General features: G+C 37.7%; 1 protein-coding gene across 3 annotated transcripts in view; it reads left to right on the top strand.

Annotated features, from left to right (window-relative positions):
* The first annotated feature begins 1,455 nt into the window (after positions 1 to 1,455).
* MAP9 (microtubule associated protein 9) overlaps positions 1,456 to 26,617 on the top strand; it is a 37,336-nt gene continuing 12,174 nt past the window's right edge. The window contains exons 1-10 of one of the 3 annotated variants that reach the window (XM_060653928.3): positions 1,456 to 1,594; positions 2,465 to 2,620; positions 3,375 to 3,459; positions 4,674 to 4,916; positions 11,288 to 11,517; positions 19,470 to 19,563; positions 21,332 to 21,576; positions 23,448 to 23,518; positions 24,777 to 24,945; positions 26,011 to 26,100. In XM_060653928.3, coding sequence (XP_060509911.3) covers positions 2,546 to 2,620; positions 3,375 to 3,459; positions 4,674 to 4,916; positions 11,288 to 11,517; positions 19,470 to 19,563; positions 21,332 to 21,576; positions 23,448 to 23,518; positions 24,777 to 24,945; positions 26,011 to 26,100 — 1,302 coding nt within the window. In that variant the 5' untranslated portion in view covers positions 1,456 to 1,594; positions 2,465 to 2,545. Of the gene's footprint in view, positions 1,595 to 2,464; positions 2,621 to 3,374; positions 3,460 to 4,595; positions 4,917 to 11,287; positions 11,518 to 19,469; positions 19,564 to 21,331; positions 21,577 to 23,447; positions 23,519 to 24,776; positions 24,946 to 26,010; positions 26,101 to 26,617 lie in introns of all 3 variants that reach the window. The other 2 variants (XM_060653927.3, XM_060653926.3) reach the window with 2 other exon arrangements.

The following is a 26,617-nucleotide window of genomic DNA, read 5'->3' as shown; positions in this document are numbered from 1 at the left end:
GTTCTGTGGGTTCAGCACCTGACTCTTGATTTCGGCTCAGGTCATGGTCCCAAGGTCATGGGATCAACCCCTGCCCACCCCTGTCATGGTCTGTACTGAGTGTAGAGCCTGCTTGGGATTTTCTCTCTCTTTCTCCCTCTGCTCCTCTCCCCCATTCTATCTAAAATAAATACATAAATACATAAATAAATAAATAAATAAATAAATAAATAAATAAATAAAATCTCAATGTGATTTATTTGTAAATAATTGTTGCATAAGTAAAAAATTAATAAACCTTAGAGATATGGGGAAAATACCAGGAACAAGTTTAATTTCTAGTCAGGGAATTCATTTGGACAATTTAGCAAGGACTAAGTCTTTTTTAAGTTAAAAATAGTAGAGGGGCACCTAGGTCAATCAGTCACTTAACTGGCTGACTTTGGCTCAGGTCATGATCTCAATGGAAGAGTTGGAGGCCCAAGTCAGGCTGTTTGCTGCTGCTTCAGATTCTGTGTCTCCCACACTCTCTGTCCCTACCCCCACTCACATTCTGTCTCTCTCAAAAATAAATAAACACTAAAATTTTTTAAAAAAATAAAAAATAGTAGAAATCATGTTATTTCGAAGTCTTTAAAGAACTGCTTCTGTCTTTCGTTTGTTTAAGGATTTGCTGTACTAAGTGATGTCTATATTGGTTACTTCAGCAGAATGTGGTCCCCCAGTCTATGAGACTATTTTGTTCATTGCCTGGCTTGATTGTAACCAGATTATCCATCCACTTCGTATACAAAGGAGGGGGGGGCACTTTCCATGAAAGAAACACTTGGAATGGGTTTTCAGCTGTGTGGACAAGGGACTTTGTGTCTGTTGCATAAAAAGTGTATCTAATATTGACTGAAGGCCATCTCCGGACTCTTGCAGGTGTTCCACCTACATTATTTCATTCAATACTCACAGCAACCCTCTAAAGTGGCTTTTTCCTTTTTCAGAAGAGGAAACGGGGTAGGGGGGCGGCAAAATTTGCATGACATCTCACGGGTATAGAGAAGGAGTGCCAGGATTCAATGGGGGCAGTTGGTCTCAGTCTGCAAATGTCTCTCTGTAGCTATTCTGTCCCATCTGTCAGTACACTACTCCGATTCGCAAAACTTCAAATCCTAACTCTGACAAAACGGTGATTCTGCTTTGACTTAAACAGGTGGAGGTAAGGGCTCTCAGTCCTCTAGCAAGCGCATGGCTTGGTCCCGGGTGGGAGCCTGGGGGGGTCCTGTCTCCTAGGCAACTGCAGTAGCACAGTAGGCTTTAATGCACCCTTTCCCCAGGACCCAAAGGGGTGACGTCATTTCCTCCGTCTGGGCGGTTGCCCCAGCGACGCGTCAGGCGGAAGAGCGGTGTCGGGTACCCGAGAGACCTGGCGGTGAGGAAGTCACTTCCTCCCAGAGACGCTGTTTCCTAGCAACCTCCTCCCATCTCCGCTTTTAGTCCCTCCTCTTTCCTCAGATCAGTGACAGTCTCCAAGAGCCGGCAGGCCCAGGCCCTGGCGAGAGGCTCTTGCCCAAGGCCAGGCGCTCAGTCCCTAGGGTAGCGGGGAGCTCACCGCAGGATCGGCTGGGTGGGTACAGAACACGGGTCCCGGGGTCTCGGAGGAAGGGGACTGGGACAGCGTTCGGTGTGCACGGGCCGGTCGAGTGCTGGGACCTGGGCTGTCTGTCGGCGCGGTGCAGTGCGGAGCCGGCGGGGACCCGGGTGCCACCTGGCCTGGCAAGAGCGGTTCCCGGCCGCGCGCTGCAGTGGATGGCAGGGTGACGGAGGCCCGAACCTCCACTCCTAGCACGAGAAAGGTTCACGGGCCCACTTGTGCAGTGATTTTAATGCTGCCTATCACGGAGGCTTCGTTTTGTTTTTAGTTCGCCCTATTAGCACTTTTATGGGAAGGAAGAGCGACTGGAAAAAAATATCGCTATTGCAGTTTAGCATTATGATCTTTGTCTTTCACTAGAACTGTACGCAAGGTTTTTTTGTTTTTGTTTTTGTTTTTGTTTTTGTTTTGTTTTGCTTTTTTGGTAGCGCTCTTGGGTGTATCTTTTATGCTGCCAGTCTCCTTGGTAGTTTTCTAAATAAGGTATGGCTCTTTCTTGGACAATGTTATACTTTGGGGATGGAAGAGAGGTGAATAAGATATTGTATTTTAATTGGCAACATTTTATCATATTAACCTGTTGCAGTCATTTATTTGATCATCCTTAAAATAATTGCAAAATAATTTTAGGATAACTTCAATTTGACTTTGATAACAAACTGGTGAGAATTTTATATTTCTTTAGAAGAACTCTACATATTTAAGTGATTATTAGCTTAATGTTCATATGAGATGCTTTTCTCAATTGTTTTTTGTTGGCTCTTTTGTTCTCTTTGCACTAACGGGTAGTAATAGAAATTCTCAAATGTGCAAAAAAGTCTGATTTCTTTTTGTATATTTCAGGCACCATCAGAATTTGAATTATTTCCCTTGCCTATTAGCCATTTTATAAAGATTTAAAAAAGAAAAAAAGAAAGAAACACTATGTCTGATGAAGTTTTTAGCACAACTTTGGCTTATACAAAGAGTCCAAAAGTCACGAAAAGGACTACTTTCCAGGTAAAGTATTTCAAACCTTTTTTATTTTGAGTGACTTGACAAGGTTAACTCTGTATTTGTAACGATGGACTCAAAATGATTCTAGGAATGACCCTGTAAAATGCAGGAGGAAATCCTACCTTCCTTTGGAGATTTTGCATTTCCTTTGGAGATCATATGTGGGCTCCAGTGTTACCAACTCTTCTGTGTGGCTTTCAGACTAGTATACTATCTTTTGAAATTTTAAATCAGCTTTTAAAAGTTAAGTTATATAGCAACTTTAAATTTGCATGTAAGTTTTTTTTTTTTTTTCTGTTGTGACATAATACCATTTCAGTTTTCTCTGTCTAGTCACTGCAATTTTGAACTCAGCTTCTAAGTTTGCCGTATGGATTACATGTATTACCACAATATGCTAAAACAAAAGATCACAAAAAGGACCAGTTTCTTCCAAAATGCCAGTGTGTAATAAATCCTGTATAAATTGAGTCCTGCCTTGTTTATTATTCTCCCACCCTGATTACAACCTGTAATTCATTTATTTGATATTGCCTGTTTCCTCCGATTTAACTGTAAGCTCCATGAGGAGAGGGATCTTGTCGGTGGTGTTACAATGGAGTCTGAGGGTTTGGGTGCATGGCATAAGGATTATGTGTTATATGAATGAAACCTGGGTTTGAAAGCAGTTAATCAAGCATTATTTGTTTAAAGAACTAATTCTAAATATGAGACTTCTCTGTTTGGGTGGAAATTAATCTTAATTGTCTCGTTTCAGGATGAGCTAATAAAAGCAATTACAGCCCGCTCAGCCAGGCAAAGAAGTTCTGAATACTCTGATGACTTTGACAGTGATGAGATTGGTATGTGTGAATATGCAAAAGTAAACCACTTGTCCTTTTTTTGCTTCTTTAGTTGCATTTAGCCCATCCCTACAAAAACAATCACTTACGTTAAAAAAATACCTATAAATACACTGGTTTTAAATTTCCAACTTTTTAATGAGTAAAAAGCCATTCAGAACTTTTAAGAAGTTGTAGGATTGTCTTTGTTTATTTCTGAGCGTGTATACTGAAAATGTAAATTAATTGATAGGTTTGCAGTGAAAGGATGTCTGTCAGTTGTAAACCATGTTGGACACGAGTGTTGACCCTATGAGACCCTCCAGCGAATTGAAAACTAGGGCCTGTGGAACTAAACTTTGGTGCACATCAGAATCACTTTTGTAATGCTTTTTATAAGTCAGATTTTTTGGCTATAATAGGGGCTCTGTTTTAAAAGCCTAGCATATCGGCACTGGTATTTTAATTTGGTTCTTTGATTATGTAAAAATATTAGCATTTTAGGTTTCAAGTGTAAAGACACATAATTACAACCTCACAAGTCAGTGTATTATACTTTAATATTCAGTGAATAGCTCTTGATATTGTCTTTAAAAATAATCAGAATAATAGTTAAATCATTGCTATATAGTTAAGTTAGCATTCTTTATCAACCTTCTCATAGTAAAAGCTAATACTCTGGTATGCATGAAATTGTAGTTCTGAAATTTTTATGGAAAAAAATATAATTAGCAAATAACCAGTAAAATTCTTTCACTTATCAATGTTCTTGATTTTATATAATGACGTCATTTGCAGATAAAAGCTTTACAGTCCAAAACCCAGCTTAAATATCCCATGTCATTGTTATTTTGCGGGACCTTTGGATGATTCTCAGAGCGAGTGTAGGGCTTGGCACACTCTTCACACTCAGTAAGTATGTTTTGAATAAATTAATGAAATTGAAATTTTTATTTCATCAATACCGACAAAAACTCCCTAAGTTAGCTGTGTCTTAGAACTGCAGACCTGTTGGTAAAGCAGACTTGCATCCATTCTAGCTGTAAGTTCATTTTACAACCTTAAAGATTAGTTTTTAAGGTTGTCTTTTTGATTAATGTAAACTTCACAACTTTAAAAAAGACTGTGGAAAACAGTTTTTCTCTCCCATTTTTCAGTTTCCTTAGGTGATTTTTCTGATACCTCAGTAGATGAAAATTCAGATAAGAAAAAAATGAATGATTTCCATTTATCAGATGATGAAGAAAAGAATTCCCCAAAACTATCTTTTTTGAAAACCAAGAAATCAAACATTGACATGACAAAAGAAGAGCCAGCTTTCTCTGCCAAAAATGATGAGGACATGGCACCTGGTGGTTGTGGAGATGTGGTTGGAGCTCCCTTACCTGAATCTCAAAGTGAAGACCAGGAAATTGAAAAGGACAAAATTAAAATGAAACCTAAACCCAGGATTCTCCCAGTCAAAAGCACATCTTCAGGTAATTTGTTACGTTGGTGTAATCGCAGTTCTTATAAACTTATTTTCAGCTAATCACAAAATATCTTTATATGGTAGCTAGTAAATATTTAAGAAATAGACTTACCTTTGTAATTTCGATTTTTTTTTAACTTTCATTCAGTCTTGAGAGACAGAGAGACAGAGTATGAGCGGGGGAGGGACAGAGAGAGAGGGAGACACAGAATCCAAAACAGGCTCCAGGCTCTGAGCTGTCAGCGCAGAGCCCAACGCAGGCCTGGAACTCACTGAACGGTGGGATCATGACCTGAGCCGAAGTCGGTTGCATAACTGGCTGAGCCACCCAGGCGCTCCTGTAATTTTAGACTTATAAACCAAAGTAATGGATTTATAAAACATATAGTTCTGGCATCCAGTTGTATGTCAGTCTTGCATCTATGCTGGTGCCTTTTAGAAGGTCAGACAGAGTACCTTGTCATTCACAACTGTGGCTCCCGAAGCTTCTCGAGCCTTGTGAGGCCTTTGGGCTTCAGGTTTGTTTTCAGGGTGGACTGCAATGCAGTCCTTTCTAATCCATTTTACACTCCAGAAATTAGTGTTACAGCAGCATTAGAACTAATCCTTCGAACAATCATTTCCATGCCATCATTTGCCAGAAGATTTTCTGACATTTGAGTATTTGAAGGGAGAGGGTTTTGTTGTTGGTGTTGTTATTTAAACCTCCAACTTTCCTTCAGAAAAGAGAATCTCTATTTAGTTTCTCTGTTCCCTGGGAAAATCCACTGAAACTCAGTTTCCTGAAGGGAAGTTCCTGGTGTGATTGGGAATATAGTAGTTTCTCCACAATTCTACTGAGCTCTAGGCACAGTGAAGTGAAGATGATGTGAAGCAAGAAGCAGACTCTCTGGGGCGCCTGGGTGGCTCAGTCGGTTAAGCGTCTGACTTCAGCTCAGGTCATGATCTCACGCTCCGTGAGTTCGAACCCCGCGTCGGGCTCTGGGCTGATGGCTCGGAGCCTGGAGCCTGCTTCCGATTCTGTGTCTCCCTCTCTCTCTGCCCCTCCCCCGTTCATGCTCTGTCTCTCTCTGTCCCAAAAATAAAACGTTAAAAAAAAAAATTAAAAAAAAAGAACCAGACTCTCGGAGGCCCCCGAGCCACCACACAAAAATATGGGCATAGAAGATTAAGGCTTTGGTGTCTGTTATTTAGCCCTTTTTTCCTGTTTTATAGAAAAAATATTCGTTGATACTTACCTTCATAAAAGTCTATTTCCTTTATATCATTAAATACTGTACTGGTAAATACTTCCTACTTCACCTGTTAGGTATCACTGGTAACATTAGACAGAACTTTATTTCAGACATATCCCATTAACCTTCAAATAAGAAGATATGAACAGAGCAGGAAAAAAAGCCACTGTATGTTAATTACAGGTGACCTTGGCAAATAGGGTAAGCCTTATTGTCTTTATGAGGAGGAGGATGAAACCTGTTCTTCTTGTTCTACAGAATCATTTTGAGACTCTATGGAAGTGTGTCTGAGAAACTATATAAGTCTACAAAAATATAAGCACAAGGCCTAATGAAACAGAATTAAAGTGCTGAAATGTACCTTCCCAGTGTACTGAATAGCATCAAAAATGAAGAGAAAGGGAACATAAGGGAACTTGGCAAATATCCTGTAGTTCACCATTTCCCAAAACACATTCTACAGTTTGTTCATTTGTATCATTGGAAAAACACAGAAATATGGAAATTTTAAAGTAATTTCTTTATGAGAGAACTTGTTAGAGCCGTTCAGAAAGAAATATGCATGAGAGATCTTTAAGAAGGATTGAGTAGACAGTGTTTCCTAGTCCTAGTGAATTTGGAAGTCTATTTTTATGGATTATATTTATCCTATTTGTCTTGACTCTGCAAAGCTTTTCATTAGGTAAATAAGAAAGTATAAACACACAGAAGCTAAAATTTGGTCTGATGTAGATAGAAGCATATAATTAGAACTTTATGGTAGATAATCATCAATAATCCATCTATTTAATACCTTTTTTTTAAAAACCTGTGACAAGCTAAAATGAATAAAGAAATACTTTTCTTAAACCACAAGATGGCACCAGGATTCTAAACACTATACACAAATGTGCAATACCTTATTTTTAAAGTCATTAGCCATTTGCAATTCGCTATATGTAATGTAAAACTAGTTACCAAAAACAGGTAATCATTTACATTTAATTATAAAAGAAAGCACTTTGAAAATGTATAGAAGTATTTTTTTCTTTCTGAATTGACAATACTTCTAGAAGTGGAATTGTGGTATAAAGTATATTAAAGTCATTATTCCTAGACTCTTCAGATTGAAGAAAAAAATTGAGGCTAGTGGTCAGTGCCTGGCATATACAATTCAGTAAGTATTTTAACGTATTAATGAATAAATGAATGATTCATTCCTGAAAGAAAGAATGTGGTTCACGGGTTAAGCTTTATCCCTCTCTAAATTTTTAGACTCTTTTTCTTACAAATTTGGAACTTGATATTTAAAAAAAAAATTTTAACATTTCATTTTTGAGAAACAGAGAGAGACAGAGTGTGAGTGGGGGAGGGACAGAGAGAGAGCGGGAGACACAGAATCCAGAGGAGGCTCCAGGCTCTGAGCTGTCAGCACAGAGCCCGATTCGGGGCTTGAACTCATGGACCACGAGATCATGACCTGAGCTGAAATTGGACACTTAACCGACTGAGCCACCCAAGCACTCCTAGAGCTTAATATTTTTAATGTGGTGAGACATTGCTGAGTAGCAATTAATGCTTTATAAAAATATTAGAATCTGAAAGTTTCCTTTGCTCTTGCTTGGCTTTTGGAAAAAGTAGACTCTCATTTCTTCAAGCAAATGTCACATGGACAGTGATTGTAGAAAGTAATTTTTACAGGGTATGTTGTTTTTATTTTAACATTAAAATGACTAAAGGCATGATCTTCAGAGTCAGGGTGCTCTTGCTTTAATCCCACAAGCTAGAGTTTATGATCATGGGTGTACAACCTCTTTGTTCCTCATTTATTTGTCTGTGAATTGGGCAGAATAGTTGAACCTGCGCTAGAGGTTTGAGACAATTAAATGGGTTTATATATTTGAAGTCTTTAGAACAATCTGGTGGAAATTCAGCACTTTTCTAAGTGCTTTTATTATTTATTTTATTATTTAGCATTTGCTCATAAGCAGATCAATTTATTTCTCCACACATACTTATTGTGAATATAGTTTTATTTCCATAATGTTACAAGTGCTGTGATGATAACTGAGAATACGACATTATAAAGACCTAATACCAATCCTCCAAGACTGTCATAGTCCGTTTGGGCCACTGTAGCAAAGCACCATAGACTGGATGGCTTTTAAACAACAGAAGCCTATTTCTCACAGTTCTGGAAGCTAGCAGTCTGAGATCACAGTACCAGCATGGTCAGATGAGACAGAGCCCTCTTCTGGGTCTCAGACTTCTTATCGTATCTCTGTGTGGTAGAAGGGGTGAGGGAGCTCTCTGGAGCCTCTTTTATAAGGGCACTAATCCCATTCATGAAAGTTCTGCTCTCATGGTCTGATCACCTCCCAAAGACCCCACCTCCTAATGCCATCAACTCTGTGGTTAGGATTTCAACCTAAGAATTTGAGGGGAGGGTGGAGACACAAACATTTAAGCCATAGCAAAGACTTTACAATTGAATGGCAAAGTATATAAAAGGTATCTAAGGAAAGTAGGCACCTAAGTTTACTTGAGGGCATCAGGGAAGTCTTCCTGGAAATGGCAATAATAGTAATAACTGACAAATAATAGTACCCATAGTCAGAAGTCTTGGTTGCAAATGACTCAGCTCAGAGTTCAGTGGAAAGAGGAATTTATCACTTAATTGAGCATGGATGTCAGAAGACCTCTCTTTAGGTGTGATTAAGTTTAGAGAGTGTCCTTTTATGTCATCTGGATTCTCTCCACTTCTGTCTTCCCTCCCTGACTCCGAGACCTTCTCACTCTCTCCTCCCACCCCTGTCACTGGCCCAGTTACTCCATCCCTTGGTCCAGTCGTTTTTTGTCTGTTTGTTTGTTTTTTAATCATTTGGTCTCTTTGTCTCAGCCATCCCTTCACTTGGCAGGAAAGAATGCCACTAGCAGTCTCCAAATCGTATCCTCACAGATGCATGTGATCTTAAAGGTATATTCTCCAACTCTAAATGGAAAAGTACTCACCTCCTGACCGCCTGCTGTGGACGGGGGAGATGAAGTTTCTGTGATATGCTGGGAGGGTGGGGTGCATTGCGGACCCCCCCCTCCTTACTGAGGTACAGAGGAGGTAGTTGTTAATCCACTAGAATCACAAGGATGGAGAAGAGGAGAGACTACCCCAAAGAAAACAGGAGTGATGGACACACCAAAACCAAAACCAAAAAACAAACAAAGAAAAAGGAAGGGAATAGTTTACCAGAGTTATCAATGTTCACTGAGTACCATACACTTTATATGTATTTTCTTACTCAGGTCCCACAGGTGCCTTAAGAATTCTTAACTCATGTTACCGACGGGAAAACTGAGGTATGTGGAGGTTATATGATTGTGTAAGAGTATGGTGTCAATGAGTGTCAGAGCCAAGGTTCAAACATGAAATATCTTAAATAGACAAACTCATCCAGAGAGCAGGTAGAATGGTGGTGGCCACGGCCTTTGGGGAGAGGAAAAGGGCATTTGCTGTTCAACAGGTGTAAAGTTTCCCTCAGGCAAGATGAAACGTTCTAGAGGGCTGCTGTACGACACGGATCCTTTAGTTGACAATACTGTATTAGGCACTTAAAATTTGCTAAGAGGGTAAGATCCCTTGTTAAGTGTTCTTATCACAGTAAAAAAAACTGACTTAGCCCCTTCTTTCAGGCATTATATAATATTCCGCTCACACTGAGGCTCGAATGGCATGCAAGCATTTGTCAGGAGAAGAAGCAGCAGGCGGACATTCTAGGCAGAGGGATCAGCTTGGGTAAAGGTATGGTAGCAGGAGGGTCTGTGGCGCAGCCCCAAGAGAGCAGTGAGCCGAGTATTTCAGGAACACAGACTACAAAGTGGGTGTACCAGGAGACAAGGCAGCGCTGGTAGCCAGGCAGAAGACCATGAGACCTTTTATACCGTTCAGAGGCAATTAGGCTTTTATTCGGTAGGATTGGATGCTGGGGAGCCATTGGGGAATTTTGTGGGGAAGAGTGATGTGATCTGATTTGCATTTTGTAAATATCTCTGAGGCAGTAATCTAGGAGAGAGCAAATGAGTTGCTGATGGCGGGGATGTGGAAAGTGGGGTAAAAGAGAGATTTAGCAAGAAGACTCAACAGGGGGTCCTGATGCTTTGGACATAAGGGGAACATGAGGAGGAATCCAGGATGGCTTGAACATTTGGCCCGAGTTGAGAACATAGCTAAAATTGGCAATAAAACATTTATAGTGGTGCCAGCTTGGTATGGTGACGGAATCTTCTAGCAGCATTCATAAGCCCATTTATAGCTAACGAGGAGGAAGGTGTTGATTACTTCAGTTTTGAAGTTTGTCAGAAGAAAGCACTGGTAGAACAATGGAGAAACGAATATGTAGAACAGGTAACATTTAAGCAAGAAGTTGACGTAAAACGCTTTCTTACCTTTGAGGGCTGGAAGTATATCAGCATTACATTGTCGTTTTAAACTTGGAAGTAAAGGAAATAGTAACTCAGACACTTTAATAACCATGGAGAAGTTTTATGGACTCAAAAGAACATAGTTCACAAATGTAGTTCTTCGTTCCTCTCTCCAATGAGAGTAACACTCCTGTCCCCGGTACCCACATCATCTTCATGCTTGTAACACAACTTACCTGGCTCTTACAATGTCTTTTGTTTAGAATCATCTCCCCTCCAAACGTGTAAAATCCTTGGACAGGGCCCTTGTCACTGTCTTGATTATGAAGTCCAGCAATGTGAGTAATGTGTTCAGGGCCTGACAGCAGACATTCAATCAAGGTTTATGGATGAACCCCCTCATGTTATAGAGGCAGAAACTGGGGCACCGTTGGTGTTTTGTTTTTTAGTTGTTATTTTTTTGACTACGAGAGTTCATAAACTTGAAGAGTCAACTTCTCACAAAACTAAACTAGTTACTTCCAGGATGGCAGCTACTTTGAAAAAAAAAAAAATTGACTTTGAACTATGGCTCATTTGTGCTTCCTGGAGCTCTGTGTAGAGAAGGGTTGTGGGCTTCTGGACTGTCCAGGGAAGAGAGCCAAGGTGCATGGACACAGGAGGGAAGTATGGCGGCACCTTAGGGTGTAATTGAAGTCATGGTCATTTTTTTGGTATGCTCACCTTAAAACACTTTATTTTTTGGCAGAAAACAACAGCAGCCTTGAAGCAGACAACCACTTCAGGCCTTCACCTCGGCCACGGAGCATGTTGAAAACACACAGCCACAAGGAGGAGAAAGATGGGCCAGGAGAAGGTAAAACAACTGCTCTCCGTGAAGAATCAGAGCCACATTCTGCACCTTCCCCCCTCCCAGCGCTAAATGACGGACAACTAGAAGCTGAGAAAAAAGCATTCTCGGAAAACCTAGATCCTGAGGTTAGTGCTACTGTGCAACTGCTGAATTTGTTCTTGAACTCAGGTCTTTGCATCTGATTATGAAGAAGAGAATGTGTGTGTGTGTGTGTGTGTGTGTGTGTGTGTTACATGTTCTTTTCAGCACTGATAGAGAAATTACTTATTTTGATTTATTTTGACAAGGAAATAATTTAAAGATGTTTTTAATATACAGGATCCCATTGAATCTAAAGCTCCAACTGTAAGATATAACAAAGATGTATATAACATTATTTTATGTACTGCTAAGAAAGAAGAAAACTCTGACAATGAATCTGTAATCCACCAGTAATTATAAGATGCACCATCCAATTTCAGGGAAAGTAAATGTGAAAAAAAGAAGTTGCCCTTTTGAGTCTATGCAATAATGTCTGTCTTTAATTGTTCAGAATTTATAGTTTTAGGGGTGCCTGGGGTGGCTCAGTCGGTTAAGTGTCCGACTTCAACTCAGGTCATGCTCTCATGGTTTGTGGGCTCGAGCCCCATGTCGGGCTTATGCTGACAGCTCAGAGCCTGGAGCCTGCTTCAGATTCTGTCTCCCTCTGTCTCTGTTTCTCCCCTGCTTGCACTCTGTCTTTCTCTAGCAAAAATAAATAAACATTAATTTTTTTTTAATTTATAGTTTTAGTCATATATCTTTGAATTATACAACATATGGCTAAGAAGAGTATAGCCAGTGTCATTTTACTCATTTGGTTTTATTCACTCAACAAATATGTGTGTGTGTGTGTGTGTGTGTGTGTGTGTATTTTTTAAATGTTTATTTGTTTATTTTGAGAGAGAGAGAATGTGGTGGAGAGGCAGAGAGGGAGAGAGAGAGAATCAGAAGCAGGTTGTGCACTGACAATGCCCCCAATGCAAAGCTTGATCTCACAAACTGTGAGAATACTACCTGAGCCGAGATCAAGAGTCAGGTACTTAACCGACTGAGCCACCCAGGCACCCCTCAGCAAGTGTGTATTGAATGATCATGGCAATGTCCCACATCTGGAGGGGATACAGTAAATGTGATCCTTCAGGATTTCATCAGAGAGTACACTAGGTATTGTTATTAGGGGAGAACACTTGGGCCCCTCTCTTCACCTTTCACTATGGTTAGTGAACTTACACATAACAGTTCAGAAGGAGTAAGTATGGGAAGAATGTTTGCTCTCCATAATCTGCTTTAGCAGATCAGGGAAAAGAACTAAATGGTACCTGGTTGAGCTTCTTTCTTTTTCTCCTCACTCCTCTGTGCTGGTGTGTGTGTAAGGATCCGGTCCCTTCGAGGTGGCACAAAGGGAGCTGGAGGACCTCCTTCATGTTAGGACTAAACAGATGGATCCTTCCAATTCGGAGGGGAAGTGTGAGCACAATAAGCTACTGACTCAAATCTGGCTTTGTAGCTTAGCTTTACCAGTAAAGCCGACAATTTGATATAAATCTATCTGAGCTCAAGGTGCTATTTCCTAATTTGTTCTGAAATCAGGAGAAGAAAAGAGGGTGTAATCGAACTGTTATTTTTTTATATTTGGTAAAACTAATTGCCCACGTGGGTTTTGTGTCAGTTTACCGTAGCTACTGTAACAAATTGCCATGAACTGGATGACTTAAAACAACAGAAATTTACTGTCTCCGTTCTGGAGGTCAGAAGTCCAAAATCAAGTTATGGGCAGGGCCATGTTCCCTCTGGAGGCTCCAGGGAAGAATTCTTCCTTGTTTTTTCCAGCGTCTGTCGGTTGCCAGCAGTCTTTGGCGCTCCTTGGCTTAGAGCTGCCTCACTTCCATCCCTGCCGTCATCATCATGTGGCCTTCTCTTCTTCCCTGTGTCTCAGTGTTTCCCTCTCTTTTCTCTTAAAAGGACACCAGTCATTGGATTTAGGGCCCACCTAATCCGCTATGTTCTCATCTTCACTAATTCCTTTTGCAAACACCTTGTTTTCAAGTAAGATCACATTCTGAGGTTCTGGATGAAATTTTGAGGGAACACTCTTCAAAGTGGTACTGACACCTAACTTTAGATGCTCCCTGCTAGCATTTCTGCATCCCTTGATTAAAAAAAAAAAAAAAAAGAAGAAGAAGGTATTCCTAAAGTTTTTAAACTAACATCATATTATGACAAGATTTAATCAAATGAAATATCAACCCATAATCGCACCATTTAATAACAACTATGTTCATCATTCTTATTCCCCTCTAGGCTGTTTTAGCATACTTGTCATAACATAATTTGTATCCTACTTTTTCTTTGTCTCTTAGCATTGGGTCATAAAGTATTTCCACATTGCTGGGTGATCTTGAGAAGACTACATTCACCTTACTGATTATAACATAGCCCATAACATAAAACTCTTATGTTATTTCTGGGTACGTTGGATACTTCTATTTTTAATAATCCGAATGTTCCCTATTTCTCATTATAAAGATCTTGCGGACTATGCTCTGAATCTTCTTTAAGCCCACCTCCTCAGGGATTTCTCATCTATTTTTTGTTCAGCTCTTCTCTCTTCTATGTCTATAACCTTTGGCTCTTCACTGGAAGTCAAAGACTGGAGGGGTCTGTGTCTATCCGCATTCTACTATGCTCAAGTCTCTTTAATTGTGTATACATTCTCGCCTGATACCACACCTCTTCCCCCCCAACCTTACCTTCCTGCAAATGTCTCAGCTAGATTTTGAAAGGTGACATTTACTTTCTTACCATCCTCAACTCCTACCTTTCGTGTGTGTGTGTGTGTGTGTGTGTGTGTGTGTGTGTGTGTGTGAGAGAGAGAGAGAGAGAGAGAGAGAGAGAGAGAGAGAAAGGTGGAGATGATACGTATGTATGTATATATGTCAAACTTAGCATTCCTGGGATAAGATCTGGTTGATCACAGTAGAATATTTCATTGTGGGATTTGATTTGTTAATATTTTGTTAAGATTTCCACATTCGTACTTATAGAGGCTATTTGTCTATATTTTTTTCCTTATAATGTTATTATCAGGCTTGGGTATCCTATGAGTTGGGGAGTATCTCTTCCTCTTTTATTTTCTAAAAGTTTGGTACCCTTTTTTTTTTTTTAATTAAGAGAATTCACTAGTGAAATTGTCTGGGATTTTCTTTGTGGAGAGGTATTTGATAGTAAAGTGTATTTTTTTTTTAATTTTTTTTTTAACGTTTATTTATTTTTGAGACACAGAGAGACAGAGCATGAACAGGGGAGGGGCAGAGAGAGAGGGAGACACAGATTCTGAAACGGGCTCCAGGCTCTGAGCTATCAGCACAGAGCCCGACGCGGGGCTCGAACTCATGGACCGTGAGATCATGACCTGAGCCGAAGTCGGACGCTTAACCAACTGAGCCACCCAGGCGCCCCTAAAGTGTATTTTTTGATAGATATTTTGGTATTCAGGTTTTCTATTTCATCAATTTGGTAATTTAGGTCTATTAAGAAATTTGTCCATTTCATCTGAGATGTTGAATCTATAAACATGAGGTTGTGATAATTCCTTTATTCTTTTGATGACAGTGAGATTATCATAACATTCCATCTTTTATTTCTAATATATAGATTATGTTTTCTGTCTTTCGTGTAATATCTTGATAAGCATCATCCAGTTTTATTAACTTTTCTAAGAACCAACTTTGGCTTTGTCAGTTTTCTCTGTTGTTTGTTTCCAATTTCACTGATTTTCACTCTTCATTTATTTTTCTTCCCTTTTTTTCTTTTACTTTGTTTTGGTTTAATTTGCATACCCGTAAGTTGGAAAATGTATTCATTGATTTTAAGCCTTTCATCCTTTCTATTAAAACCTTTGAATGCTATAAATTTCCCTCTCTGCACTGCTTTAGCAGCACCCAATTTTTAATGCCTTTTATTTTCATTATCATTTCTTTTAAATATATTTTCTAATTTCCTTTGTGATTTCATTTTTGGCTGATTGGTTAATTTGTGGTGAGTGATTTTAGTTTCAAATATCTGGATTTTCTCTATACGTAATTTTGTATTGATTTGTAATTTAGTTTTGTTAAGACCAGGGACTATATCTTACATGATTTCACGTTTTACAAATTTTTTTAGATTTTTTTTTATGGATCAGCCTAAGTGAAAATTAGGCTTGTGAAAATTCCATTTACATTTACAGAAGATGTAAGTTTTGCAGCTGTTGGATATACTGTTCTATAATTTCTGTTTGGTCAAGGTGGCTGGTGGTATCACTGAGATCTTCTCCATCCTCACTGATTTTTTTGTCTGGCTGGTTTACCAAGTACCAACAGTGTTAAAATCTCCAGTTATGTTTGTGAATTTGTCTGTTCTTCCCTTTAGTTCTATCAGTATTTTATGACTCTGTTAGGCACATACACATTTATCAATATTATGTCTTGACCCTATTTACATTATGAAATGTTTCTTCCTCTGGTATTTCTCCTTATCTTGCAGTTTGATTTGTCTAATATTTCAGCTTTCTTACTACTGGTGTTTGCATGGTTTATCTTCTTGTATCATTCTCTGCAAACTATTTGTGACTTTTTCTTTGTTATATAATTTTTATAATAATTCTTTTATAATAACTGTTAGGTTATAAAAAACTGTGACTTTTTTTTTTTTTAATCAAACCTGACAGTCTTCTTTTTAATTATTGTCCATTTGGGAGTGCTTAGTCCGTTTACTTTTAATTTAGGACCAATTTGTTGCTGTGTGTTTTCTATTTATCTGTTTTGTTTTGTTTTTTAAGTTAGTGCTGTCATTGTCGTTCCCCTGTAACATTTTCCCTGACTTTTTTTTCTTTTTTTTTCCTTGAGAGTTAATCACATAGTTTCCAATTTTGATTCCTCTATTGCCTTTTTAACTGTACCTATTTGTGTTATATTTTTAGTAGTTGCTCTGTGGATTACAAGATGCAGATATAAATTCTTACAATCTACCTAGTGTCAATAATGTACTATTTCATATTTAATATAGAAATCTTGTCATAGTGTAGTTCCATGTATTCCTTCATCCATCCTGTTATTGTTGTCATGAACACTGCATTTACATATCATATAATTCCCACAACACAGTGTTACAATTTTCCTTTAAAAAAACTTTTTTGTCTTTGACTTTTAAGGAATTAAAAGAAAAAAAAAGAATAAATATTTATAGTTTTCTTAAATATGTCTACCATTTCTAAGGATCTTTATTCCTTCCTATAGATCCAGATTACTTTCTGGTATTATTTCCCTTCAATTTTAAGAACTTATTTTTATATTTCTTGTAATGCAGGTTTGCTAGTGATGGGTTCTCTCGATCCTACTTATCTAAAAAATATTTATTTCATCTTCATTTAAAAAAATTTAATATTTATTTTTGAGAGAGAGAGACCATGAGCAGGGGAGGGCAGAGAAAGAGGGAGCCACAGAATCCAAAGCAGGCTCCAGGTTTAGCTGTCAGCACAGAGCCCAAAGTGGGGCTCAAACCCGGGAACTGTGGGTCAGCTTAGCTGAGTATATACTTCTAGGCTGATGACAGTTTCTTTCTCATCAATCCCATTCCCCCAGCTCTTTATTAGTTTCCATTGTTCCTGGCTGGTATTATTTCCGGTGTGAAATCAGCAATAATTCATTTTGTTGTCTTCCCATGTATGTTTTCTTTTTTCTGGCAAAATGTTTTCAAGATTTTTTTTTAAAAAGTTCTTTATTACAATAGTTTGACTGCAAGGTAACTAGATGTGTGTTTGTTTGTTTTTTTAATTTTTATCCATTTATTTACTTTCAGAGAGAGAGAAAGAGAGAGAGAGACAGCACAAGTGAGGGAGGGGCAGAGAGAGAAAGGGAGAGAGAGAATTCCAAGCAGGCTCTGCACTGCCAACACAAAGCCCGATGTGGGGCTCAATCCCATGAAACTGTGAGATCATGACTTGAGCTGAAACCAAGAGTCAGACACTTAACCGACTGAGCCACTGAGGTGCCCAATGTGTATTTTGTTTTTTAATATTTATTCTGTTTGGGTTTCACTGAGCTTTCAGGATCTATAAACTGATACTTTCTTTGAAAATGGAAAGTTTTTATGTATTTTTTTTCCTGCCCTAGTTTTCTTTTCTTCCTTTTAGTATTGAAATCTTTGATATGTCTCATTCAGTCTCTAAAATTCTGTTCATGTTTCTTCAGTCTTTCTTCCCTTTGTTATTCAGATTGAACAATGTATTGGTCTGTCGTTGAGTACACTGCCCATTTTTGCCATCCCTGATCTGCTGTTGTCTACCCAGCAGATGTTTTATTTTAGTATTATAGTTTCCAACTCTATAGTGTCCATTGGTATTTTTTTTATTTTTCATATATTTAATAAGATCCCCATCTAGTCAACTTCCATGCATGTATTTCCTCTAAGTGCTTGAAAATATTTTTAATACCTATTTAAAGTCCTCATTTGTTCATTGCAACATCTGGGTCATCTCTAGCTTGGCTCCTAAGTACTGTTTTGTTTGTTTGTTTTTAATGTTTGTTTTTTTTTTTTTTTTTTTAAAGACAGAGAGAGACAGAGTGTGAGCAGGGGAGGGGCAGAGAGAGGGAGACACAGAATCTGAAGCAGGTTCCAGGCTCTGAGCTGTCAGCACTGAACCCCATGCGTGGCTCTAACTCATGAGCCATGAGATCATGACCTAAGCTGAAGTCGGACGCTTAACTGAATGAGATACCCAGGTGCCCCCCAAGGGCTGTTTTTTATTATTTTTGTTTTTGTTTTCATAAATATGAGTCACCATTTTCCATTTCATCACCTATCTAGAAACTTTTTGATTGAATACGGTATATTATGAACAATATGTTATAGAGATTCTAGAGTCTGTTATGTTCCTCTGAACATGTGTTTTAGTGTACAGATATTGTGGTTGGACTCAAATTGCCAAGTCTGTCTCCCTTGCCGTGGATATCAACAGAAATCTCTGCTTAGTTCTTTTGGTTTCTAACTGCTCTGATTTTACAGGATCTTCTCTGATGTCTTCCCTGTGCCATGCATAGATGAACCAAGGGTTTGGGATGAATTTCATAAACAAATGTTGGGGTTCGTGCCACTGCAGCTCTTCCTCAAATTTACTGGCTGACTTTATAGCCCCAAACTCCATGCCCTGACCCTTTAAGCCAGCCTGGTGAGGCAGCAACCTTCTACCACTTGGGCTGCAAGGATGGGTGAATGAACTCAGGCAAAAATCTACTAACTTGCCAGTCTCCTCTGGCAGAGCTTTGCCTCTCAAAGTAGATTGCTGTGTGTCAGCCCTTCTGCCATTTTCTCAGATAGTTTCTACTTCTTGCTTTTGGTAAATAGTTGTCTTTGTTCCCATAAAATATTGTGGGAAAGAAAAATAGAATTTGTTACTTATGCAGTAAAGTCAAACTCTTACATTATGATACCATCAACTTTAGGCTAGATTATTATTCTGTAAAGAGATGTTTGGCACAGACATACAAATATTAATTATTTCACTTCAGATATAATTTTCAGAATTGTGAGGAAAACTCAAGTGCGTGGAGTCTATGTACTTTTTCTATCTAAATATTTGGTAGTAGTTGTCTACTTGGTTTTATAAATGGCTTTTATTTGGACATTTGAGACCAAGGATTTTTGTTTTACTCTCTTCATACCTTCTTATAAATAAGAATTAGAGAAAAAGATATCAAATCTTTGTCTCAAATATTTATGAGATCTGATTTGAGAGCAAGAGTTTTGAAAATTGCTAAAAACAAATATCGAGATGCCCATGAAAGAACTAGAAAAACTCTTTAGTGACCCCTGTTAATGATCAAGACATCAATGTTTGAAAGTAAGGCATATTAGCTTCCACAGGCTTAATGCTTTTGGTGTTTCATCTGCAAACTCCTCATAAGGCCGATTTCAGAGTTATGAAATAGTCTTAATAATGCTATTGTCCCACCACAAATCTTAAGAACTAAACTTACATAGTAAATACTCTTTTTCTTTTTTTTTTTTTTTCGAACAGGATCCATGGTTAACAAGTCTATCATCATCATCTCTTAAAGAAAGTCTTGGAGATTCCTTATCACCAGGATCTGGAGAAAAAGCATCCATACAAGGTAGTTATGTCAAATTGTTACATCTTATTTTATGTTTGAACTCCATATTGCTAAGAATCTTGTTTGCAAAAGACATACTTTTCAGAATGATACATGTCTGTATTTGCCTTAGTTTTAACCCCCCGTGTGCTATTTACTAACCATGTGATTTTAGATGCAGAACTAGACAAGGTTACGAGAGCAAAGTTACCTAATCTCTCTGGCCCTGTATACTGATCTTGAAAAGGGGGATCTAAGAGCAAGCCACCTCATCTCTCATGGCTGTGAGAATTAAATGAACTAATAATACCTGTAAAGCCCTTAGAACAGTGCCACAGTAAACACGTAAGTAAGTGTGAGCTGTGACTTACTAATGCATTTCTTTCCTTAGTCCTGTGACATATAGCTTGATGGGAGCTAAAAAGCAAAGCTATTTCTAGGACCAGGATGTGTGCATTTATTAAGTGCTTGCCATGTAGTATAATTTTTGTCATTTTACAAATGAGAAAAACTGAAGTGCAAAGATATTGGGAAACATACCCAAAAGTCAGTGATAAAACCATAATTTGAATCTTTGGCTCCAAAGTCCTTGTTCTTTTTACTGAATACATTAATTAGCAGTTCTAAAGAATTCATTAATGATACTTGGAGTCGTGAGTGCTCTCCAAATGAAAATGTATAACTATAATTACAAAATTATTTTAAATCCGGCTTAGTTCAAAACCAGTTCCAAAAAATGGCTGTAATAATGAAAGCAGCAGAATTAAGACTTTGACAATAAAAATACAAAGTTGGCCAATAGGTGGATCCTAGTAGAACTGAAAATTGGTGATCACGGACTTCTTTCTGTTGAACATTCCAAAGTGGGGCAGGCAGAATAATAGGAGAAGTTCTGTAATAATGAAACAGAATCTTGTCATGCCACTGCTTGAGGCTGTCCCTTAGAGCATGGAGATGAGTAATAGGCCAGCTTTTAGTGCCCTGTTGGTATCATAGACAACATTTCTGCATCTTGGCAGAAATAAAACTGTCTAGATGGGGGCACCTGGGTGGCTCAGTCAGTGAAGCTTCCGACTTCAGCTCAGGTCATGATCTCGCGGTTCATGAGTTCGAGCCCTGCATCGGGCTCTGTGCTGACAGCTCAGACAGAACCTGGAACCTGCTTCAGATTCTGTGTCTCCTACTCTCTCTGCCCCTCCCCTGCTCACACTCTGTCTCTCTCTCTCTCAAAAATAAATAATAAACATTAAAATAAAATTAAAAAAAAAAAAAAACAACCTGTCTAGAAGAAAGCTTTCTTCTCTGTGTGGTGGACTCTTCTAAAATTTCATGAATTCTTGGTTCTCCTGCAGCTCTGCAATTTTGCTCCCGTACCACTTGTACCTATAGTAGCATAGAGATGTGTACCTCCTGCCCTCACAGCTTCTTGTTCCAGCTGAGAAACACAGGCTTTCAAATAGAATAGATAATGCCCTCTCACTTACTTGGTTTATCATCAACAGGAGCTTTTGGTGTGCCTTTGGTTTAGGGTAGTTATTCCATTCTACTTACTAATATGATTTTTTTTTTTTTCCTAAGTATTAGGTAAGTCAAATGCTTTAGTACATTAAGTAGCCACTTTCTCTTTTGTACATCACTTTGGAGAAAAGTTTATTCAAGTTGAATACAATAGCTCTCTTCACATTTTATTTTGCATGGCAATCCTCATTTAGTAGAAAGCAAATGAATCTGTTATCTACCTTATTAGTTCAGAAGAGAGTTTTAGTTTTGTGACTCTGTCTCAAAATAGATCAGAATGAAGAACTTACTGAAAACCACAATTCCTTGAAATCAAATGAAAATGAAGAGAATTCATTTTTGATAGACTTTGTTACTACTCCACATGAGAAATCCAAGGAAAGTCAAGTGATTACTGATGACCTTGAAGAAGAAAAGGAGAAAGCTGAACTGATCATGAATGAGTTGACAGCTGATCCACCGCTATTGAAATCTCAGAGTATCGTAATATCCGCTGATACAACTGCATCTTCAAAGGTATTTATATAAAATTATACCTTTTATACTACAGCAAAACTCAAAATAGATCTGTTAAATATTTTACCTGCCGTATTATGTACTCTTGAATTATCTGTAGAAAACTCATCTTTTGATACTGGTATATTATCAAGTGGTTCTTATTTAATTCAATACTGTTTTACTTCAGGGAAGATTTGCAGTGAATATAATAAAAGTCAATATTTCATTAAAAATTATCAAAGGTATATGATCATAGTATACTTTTAAATATCTAGAAATATAAACCCATAAGTGGGTAGGTTTCTATAGGTCTTCGTGTTACAAAAATGCATCTATCTGGAACAATTTCTAAGGTTTTGAATTAGTGAATTTTTAAACATTTTGGATATCATTTTTAAACATTTTATACATTTTAAAGGAAATCTTTAAGAAATGTTTACCAACATCTTTCTTGTTTAAATGGATGGACAGTATCATTATTAGAAACATTATTATTATTATAACCTTGAGAACCAGATTTATGGTGTGTAGGATTACTTGAAACTATGCCAGAGTAGTATACTTTTAAAATTTATGGTATAGCATTTTTAGTCTTTATTTCTCTTGAAGCTAGTCTTTATTTCTTATAGCTATAGTCAGCTGGTGACTATGTGTATTTACTATTGGGGAAGGTAACAGTGCTAGTTGAAGACTTGTGGTTGAATAGGACTTTTATAATACAGAACACTAATGCTTTGTATTAAAATTTACAGAGAAGGTTCATTAAACCATGTTCCAGGTATATTGTTCGTAACCACTTTCCTTAGGAAAAATCACTCATGCCAAGTAAGCCATGTAGGTTTCTATCTGTGTTCTCATTTGAATGCTAGCAGCCTTCTGTGTAAAGGAGAGAAGTTACTCCTTAAAAAGAAGAAGGGTATTTGGAATTTATAGATGGGATCCTAGAAATGTCAAACAGAGGCAGTTCTAAATTACAACAGGCAATTTATGTATAATAAGTAAGACCATGACATTTCTTTTGACTGAATCCTTGGCTTTATCCTTACTCCCCTTAAAGGACCTTCCTTAAGTCTGAATCACATCATTCCCCTGCTAAGGTCTCTTTGTTGGATTGTCATCATAAGAATAAAATGCAGAGGGGCACCTGGGTGGCTCAGTTGGTTAAGCGTCTGACTCTTGATTTCTGCTCAGGTCATGATCTCACCGTTCATAAGTTTGAGCCCCAGGTCTGGCTCTGTGCTAACAGCGCAGAACCTGCTTTGGATTCTCTCTCTCTCTCTCTCTCTCTCTCTCTCTCTCTCTCTCTCCCTCTCCATCCCTCCCTCCCTCCCTCCCTCAAAATAAATAAATCAACTTAAAAAAAAAATAAAATAAAATGCAAACATTTTACCACTTTCTCAGGACCTCACACATTCTTCTCTGACCATCTGTTCCTCCACTCTCCCTGTCATTCACTGTGCTTCAGCATCATTCACCTTTTTCTGTTTCTCAACATTATCAAGTTCTTTCCCTTCTCGAGTTCTTAGCCCTTACTACTTCTTTCTTTCCGTAGACCTTCCTTCATGTGGCCCCTTTCTTCTCGTCATTTATCTTAGCACTGATGTCAAGACCTCAGGGAGGCCTTTCCTGATCACTGTCATTAACATAATCCCTCACTCTAGTCATTGTCACAGGGCCCTAGCTTAACCCCTTCTTGACTCACATTTGTTTTTGTGTTTCATGTCCATCAGCCCTCCCTAAAGTGTAGTATCCTTATTAGTTCCCAGGGACTGCTGTACTTGACACATAGTAGATGTTTCAAAAACATTGATTTCCTTGCAGCTTGGCCCCTAAATCTAACTGTGATAGTTATGGGGAGTAATCCATCTATGGTATTTTCTATTTAATAGAAAACAATTGAAGACAGAAATATGAAGAATAAAAAATCAACAAATAATAGAGCGTCCAGTGCATCTGGCAGGTAATAAAGTTATTATTATCCCAAATTTATGAGTTTATTTCCAACAGACCTAATTTTAGCTTAACTTCTGTAAAGTGAATTTCATTTGGTATTACTTGATTTTCTTTAAATTCCCATCTCATGAAATGAATGAAGTAGTTATTTCATGATAAGACTCCTCAGTTGATCATGTTCTTTTTTGATGAGGAATTTATTAGGGATTCTCTATACTCTACATTATTCGTGGGTTAGAGTTTCTTTGCTGTATGGTAATAAAGCTAAAGTCCAGCATTAGACTTCTCTATTAAGTGTCTTTGTCTAACACATGACAATTATACTTAAAACCTTGAGGATCTGTGGACTAAGGTGGTTTATTAAAATGACAAGATTCTATATTGCTTCATTCACGCCGATGATAATGAATGTCTAACTCATAAATGCTAATCAAAAGCTTCTGTCTTTTAAATTACCGTTAATCAGGGGCGCCTGGGTGGCTCAGTCGGTTAAGCGTCCGACTTCGGCTCAGGTCATGATCTCACGGTTCGTGGGTTCGAGCCCCACATCGGGCTCTGTGCTGACAGCTCAGGGCCTGGAGCCTGTTTCAGATTCTGTGTCTCCCTCTCTCTCTGCCCCTCCCCCACTTGCACTCTGTCTCTCACTGTCTCAAAAATAAATAAACATTAAAAAAAAAAATAAATTACCATTAATCAAATAAAGCAAGGGTCAGCAAACCTTAACTGTAAAATGCCAGTTAGTACATGGATTAGGATTTATGGGCCATATTCTCTTTCTTGTAACTACTCAGTTCTGCTGTTATAGCAGGAAAACAGCCTTAGGCAACATGTAAATGAATGATCGTAGCTGTGGTGCAGTAAACTTACAAAATAAGTAAACTGTACAAAACTGGGTAGTGGGCCATATTTTCCTGCCAACCCCTGAAGTAGAAAATGCTATTCTAACTATTTAGAATTGTTTTTTTGTAACAAAATGATACAAGAGACTTAAAATCTACTTTATTTATATTATTTTCTCCATGTAACTTGAGATGTAATCCATGTTTCTTAAAAATGTTCTAATTACAATTTTCTAGAAAGAGCAAGCACTTTGAAGCTCTAAGTAAGAAAAGACTATCATCGTTGTCTTTTTTTACATTTTCAAAATACTTATAACTTATTAATTTATAATGTAATTTCAAATATAGTAGCTGTAAATTCTAATGTATTTTTCTTCTACCAAGTGCAATTGTAGTAACTGTGTTGATTTCTTTGGATCTTTTCAGATTAATGACCTCTGACTTTTTAAAGAAATCTAGTTCTATAAGGAGACCACCGTCAGCATCTACCTCTTCTCACTATTTAGGGACTTTGAAAGTCTTGGACCAAAAGCCCTCACAGAAACAGAACCTAGAACCTGAACGAGCAGATAACATAAGGGCAGCTGTTTATCAGGTAAAAAGGAAAACATTTTTTAAAAATGAAGAGTCACCTAATAAGGTTACCCGTTTATCAAGGAATAAAATGACCCTGTCAGAAATGGTGGTTTAATACTTAATTTATTGGGAAGAATGTTTCTTTGTAATACCTGAGCAACCCAAAGTTTTTTTTGTTTTTTTTTTACTAAATTATTTCTTTCTAAGCTTTGCTTAACCAATCATAGCTGTTTTGTTTTGTTTTTTTATTTTTTATTTTGTAAGTTTCTTTTCATTTTTTTTTTACATTCATTTATTTTTGAGAAGCAGAGTGAGACAAAGCATGAGCAGGGGAGGGGCAGAGAGAGAAGGAGACACAGAATCCGAAGCAGCCTCCAGGCTCTAAGCAAGCGGTCAGCACAGAGCCTGATATGGGGCTCGAACCCACAAACTGTGAGATCACGACCCGAGCCTAAGTCGGACGCTCAACCGATTGAGCCACCCAGGCGCCCCCATAGCTGTTTTTAAAGAAAGAGAATATGCCATGAAAATTTATAAAATTCCAGCCAAAGCAAAAATATGGTTAAGGTCTATATATGTTTTTATGCTTTTTCTTCTTAAAATGTATGAACAAATGAACAAATGTATGAACAAATTTATGAACAAAAAGTTTTAATTTTTTTCTTTCCTAAGAATTTGTATTTGAAGTAAGCTTGCATAGCAAAAGACTTTCCTGATTTTTCCTCATTTCCAAAAAGGTCCTTTTTTTTTTTTCTTGTCTTGTTTATTACACTACATAGTACACTTTAGAAAATTGTACTTGAGAAATTTGGAGAAAAATGTGAACTTTCATGTAGCCATTATATTCAATCTTTGAATTCTGTTGTTAAATCTAAGAAAGATGACAGACATATTTTTTATTCATACTTATCTTTATATATTACAATATTATTAGAAAAAGAAAAATGATACTAGTGTATATAGAATTTCTAAATTTTGTGTTTTGCCTTTTTAAAATTTTAATCAAATATTTCAGAAATGGGTAAGAATTCTAATTCATTTGGGAAACTTTGAATATCATATAGTTTCTTTCTTATTCTCACAGGAGTGGTTAGAAAAGAAAAATGTGTATTTACATGAAATGCACAGAATTAAAAGGATTGAAAGTGAAAACCTAAGGATCCAAAACGAACAGGTATTCTGAAATACAGAAGTGGAAAATACTGTGGATTTTTAAGTCAGTAAAATATCTCTAAATATTTAACATTGCTAAATCTACTGTTGTTTAAATGGCAAAATAACATGCATAAGAGAATTGATTTCTGATTTTATTTCTCTGGTACTTTATACATTTTTAGTTTGATATGAATATAACCGTTTTACATGAAAACAGATACACAGAGATTTCTGTTTTTCGTACTCATTTGACCGTACTCATTGTGAACTTATTGTTGCTTGTGGACACCTGTTCACTCTTACTTCACTTTTCCCTGTGAAAAATTGACTTCAATCTTACGACTTAGCCAAGAATGTAAAGGGTCATCAGACATTGACCTCTAGTTTTCCTCTTTTCCACCTTGAATTTTATACGTGTCTTCAGGACCAACCCCTACGTGAACTCTTGAGCCATATCCTTCCCGCTGTCCAGAGGTAGGCTCTTATTTCAGTACTTGAGTCTCTGCCTCTAACTCCTGCCTGGTAGTCTCCGACAT

Source organism: Panthera onca, chromosome B1, assembly GCF_046562875.1.
Source record: "Panthera onca isolate mPanOnc1 chromosome B1, mPanOnc1 haplotype 2, whole genome shotgun sequence".
In the NCBI taxonomy this organism is placed as follows: domain Eukaryota; kingdom Metazoa; phylum Chordata; class Mammalia; order Carnivora; family Felidae; genus Panthera; species Panthera onca.
Note: the sequence above shows the minus strand (reverse complement) of the source record. Positions and strands in the feature narration are given on the sequence as shown.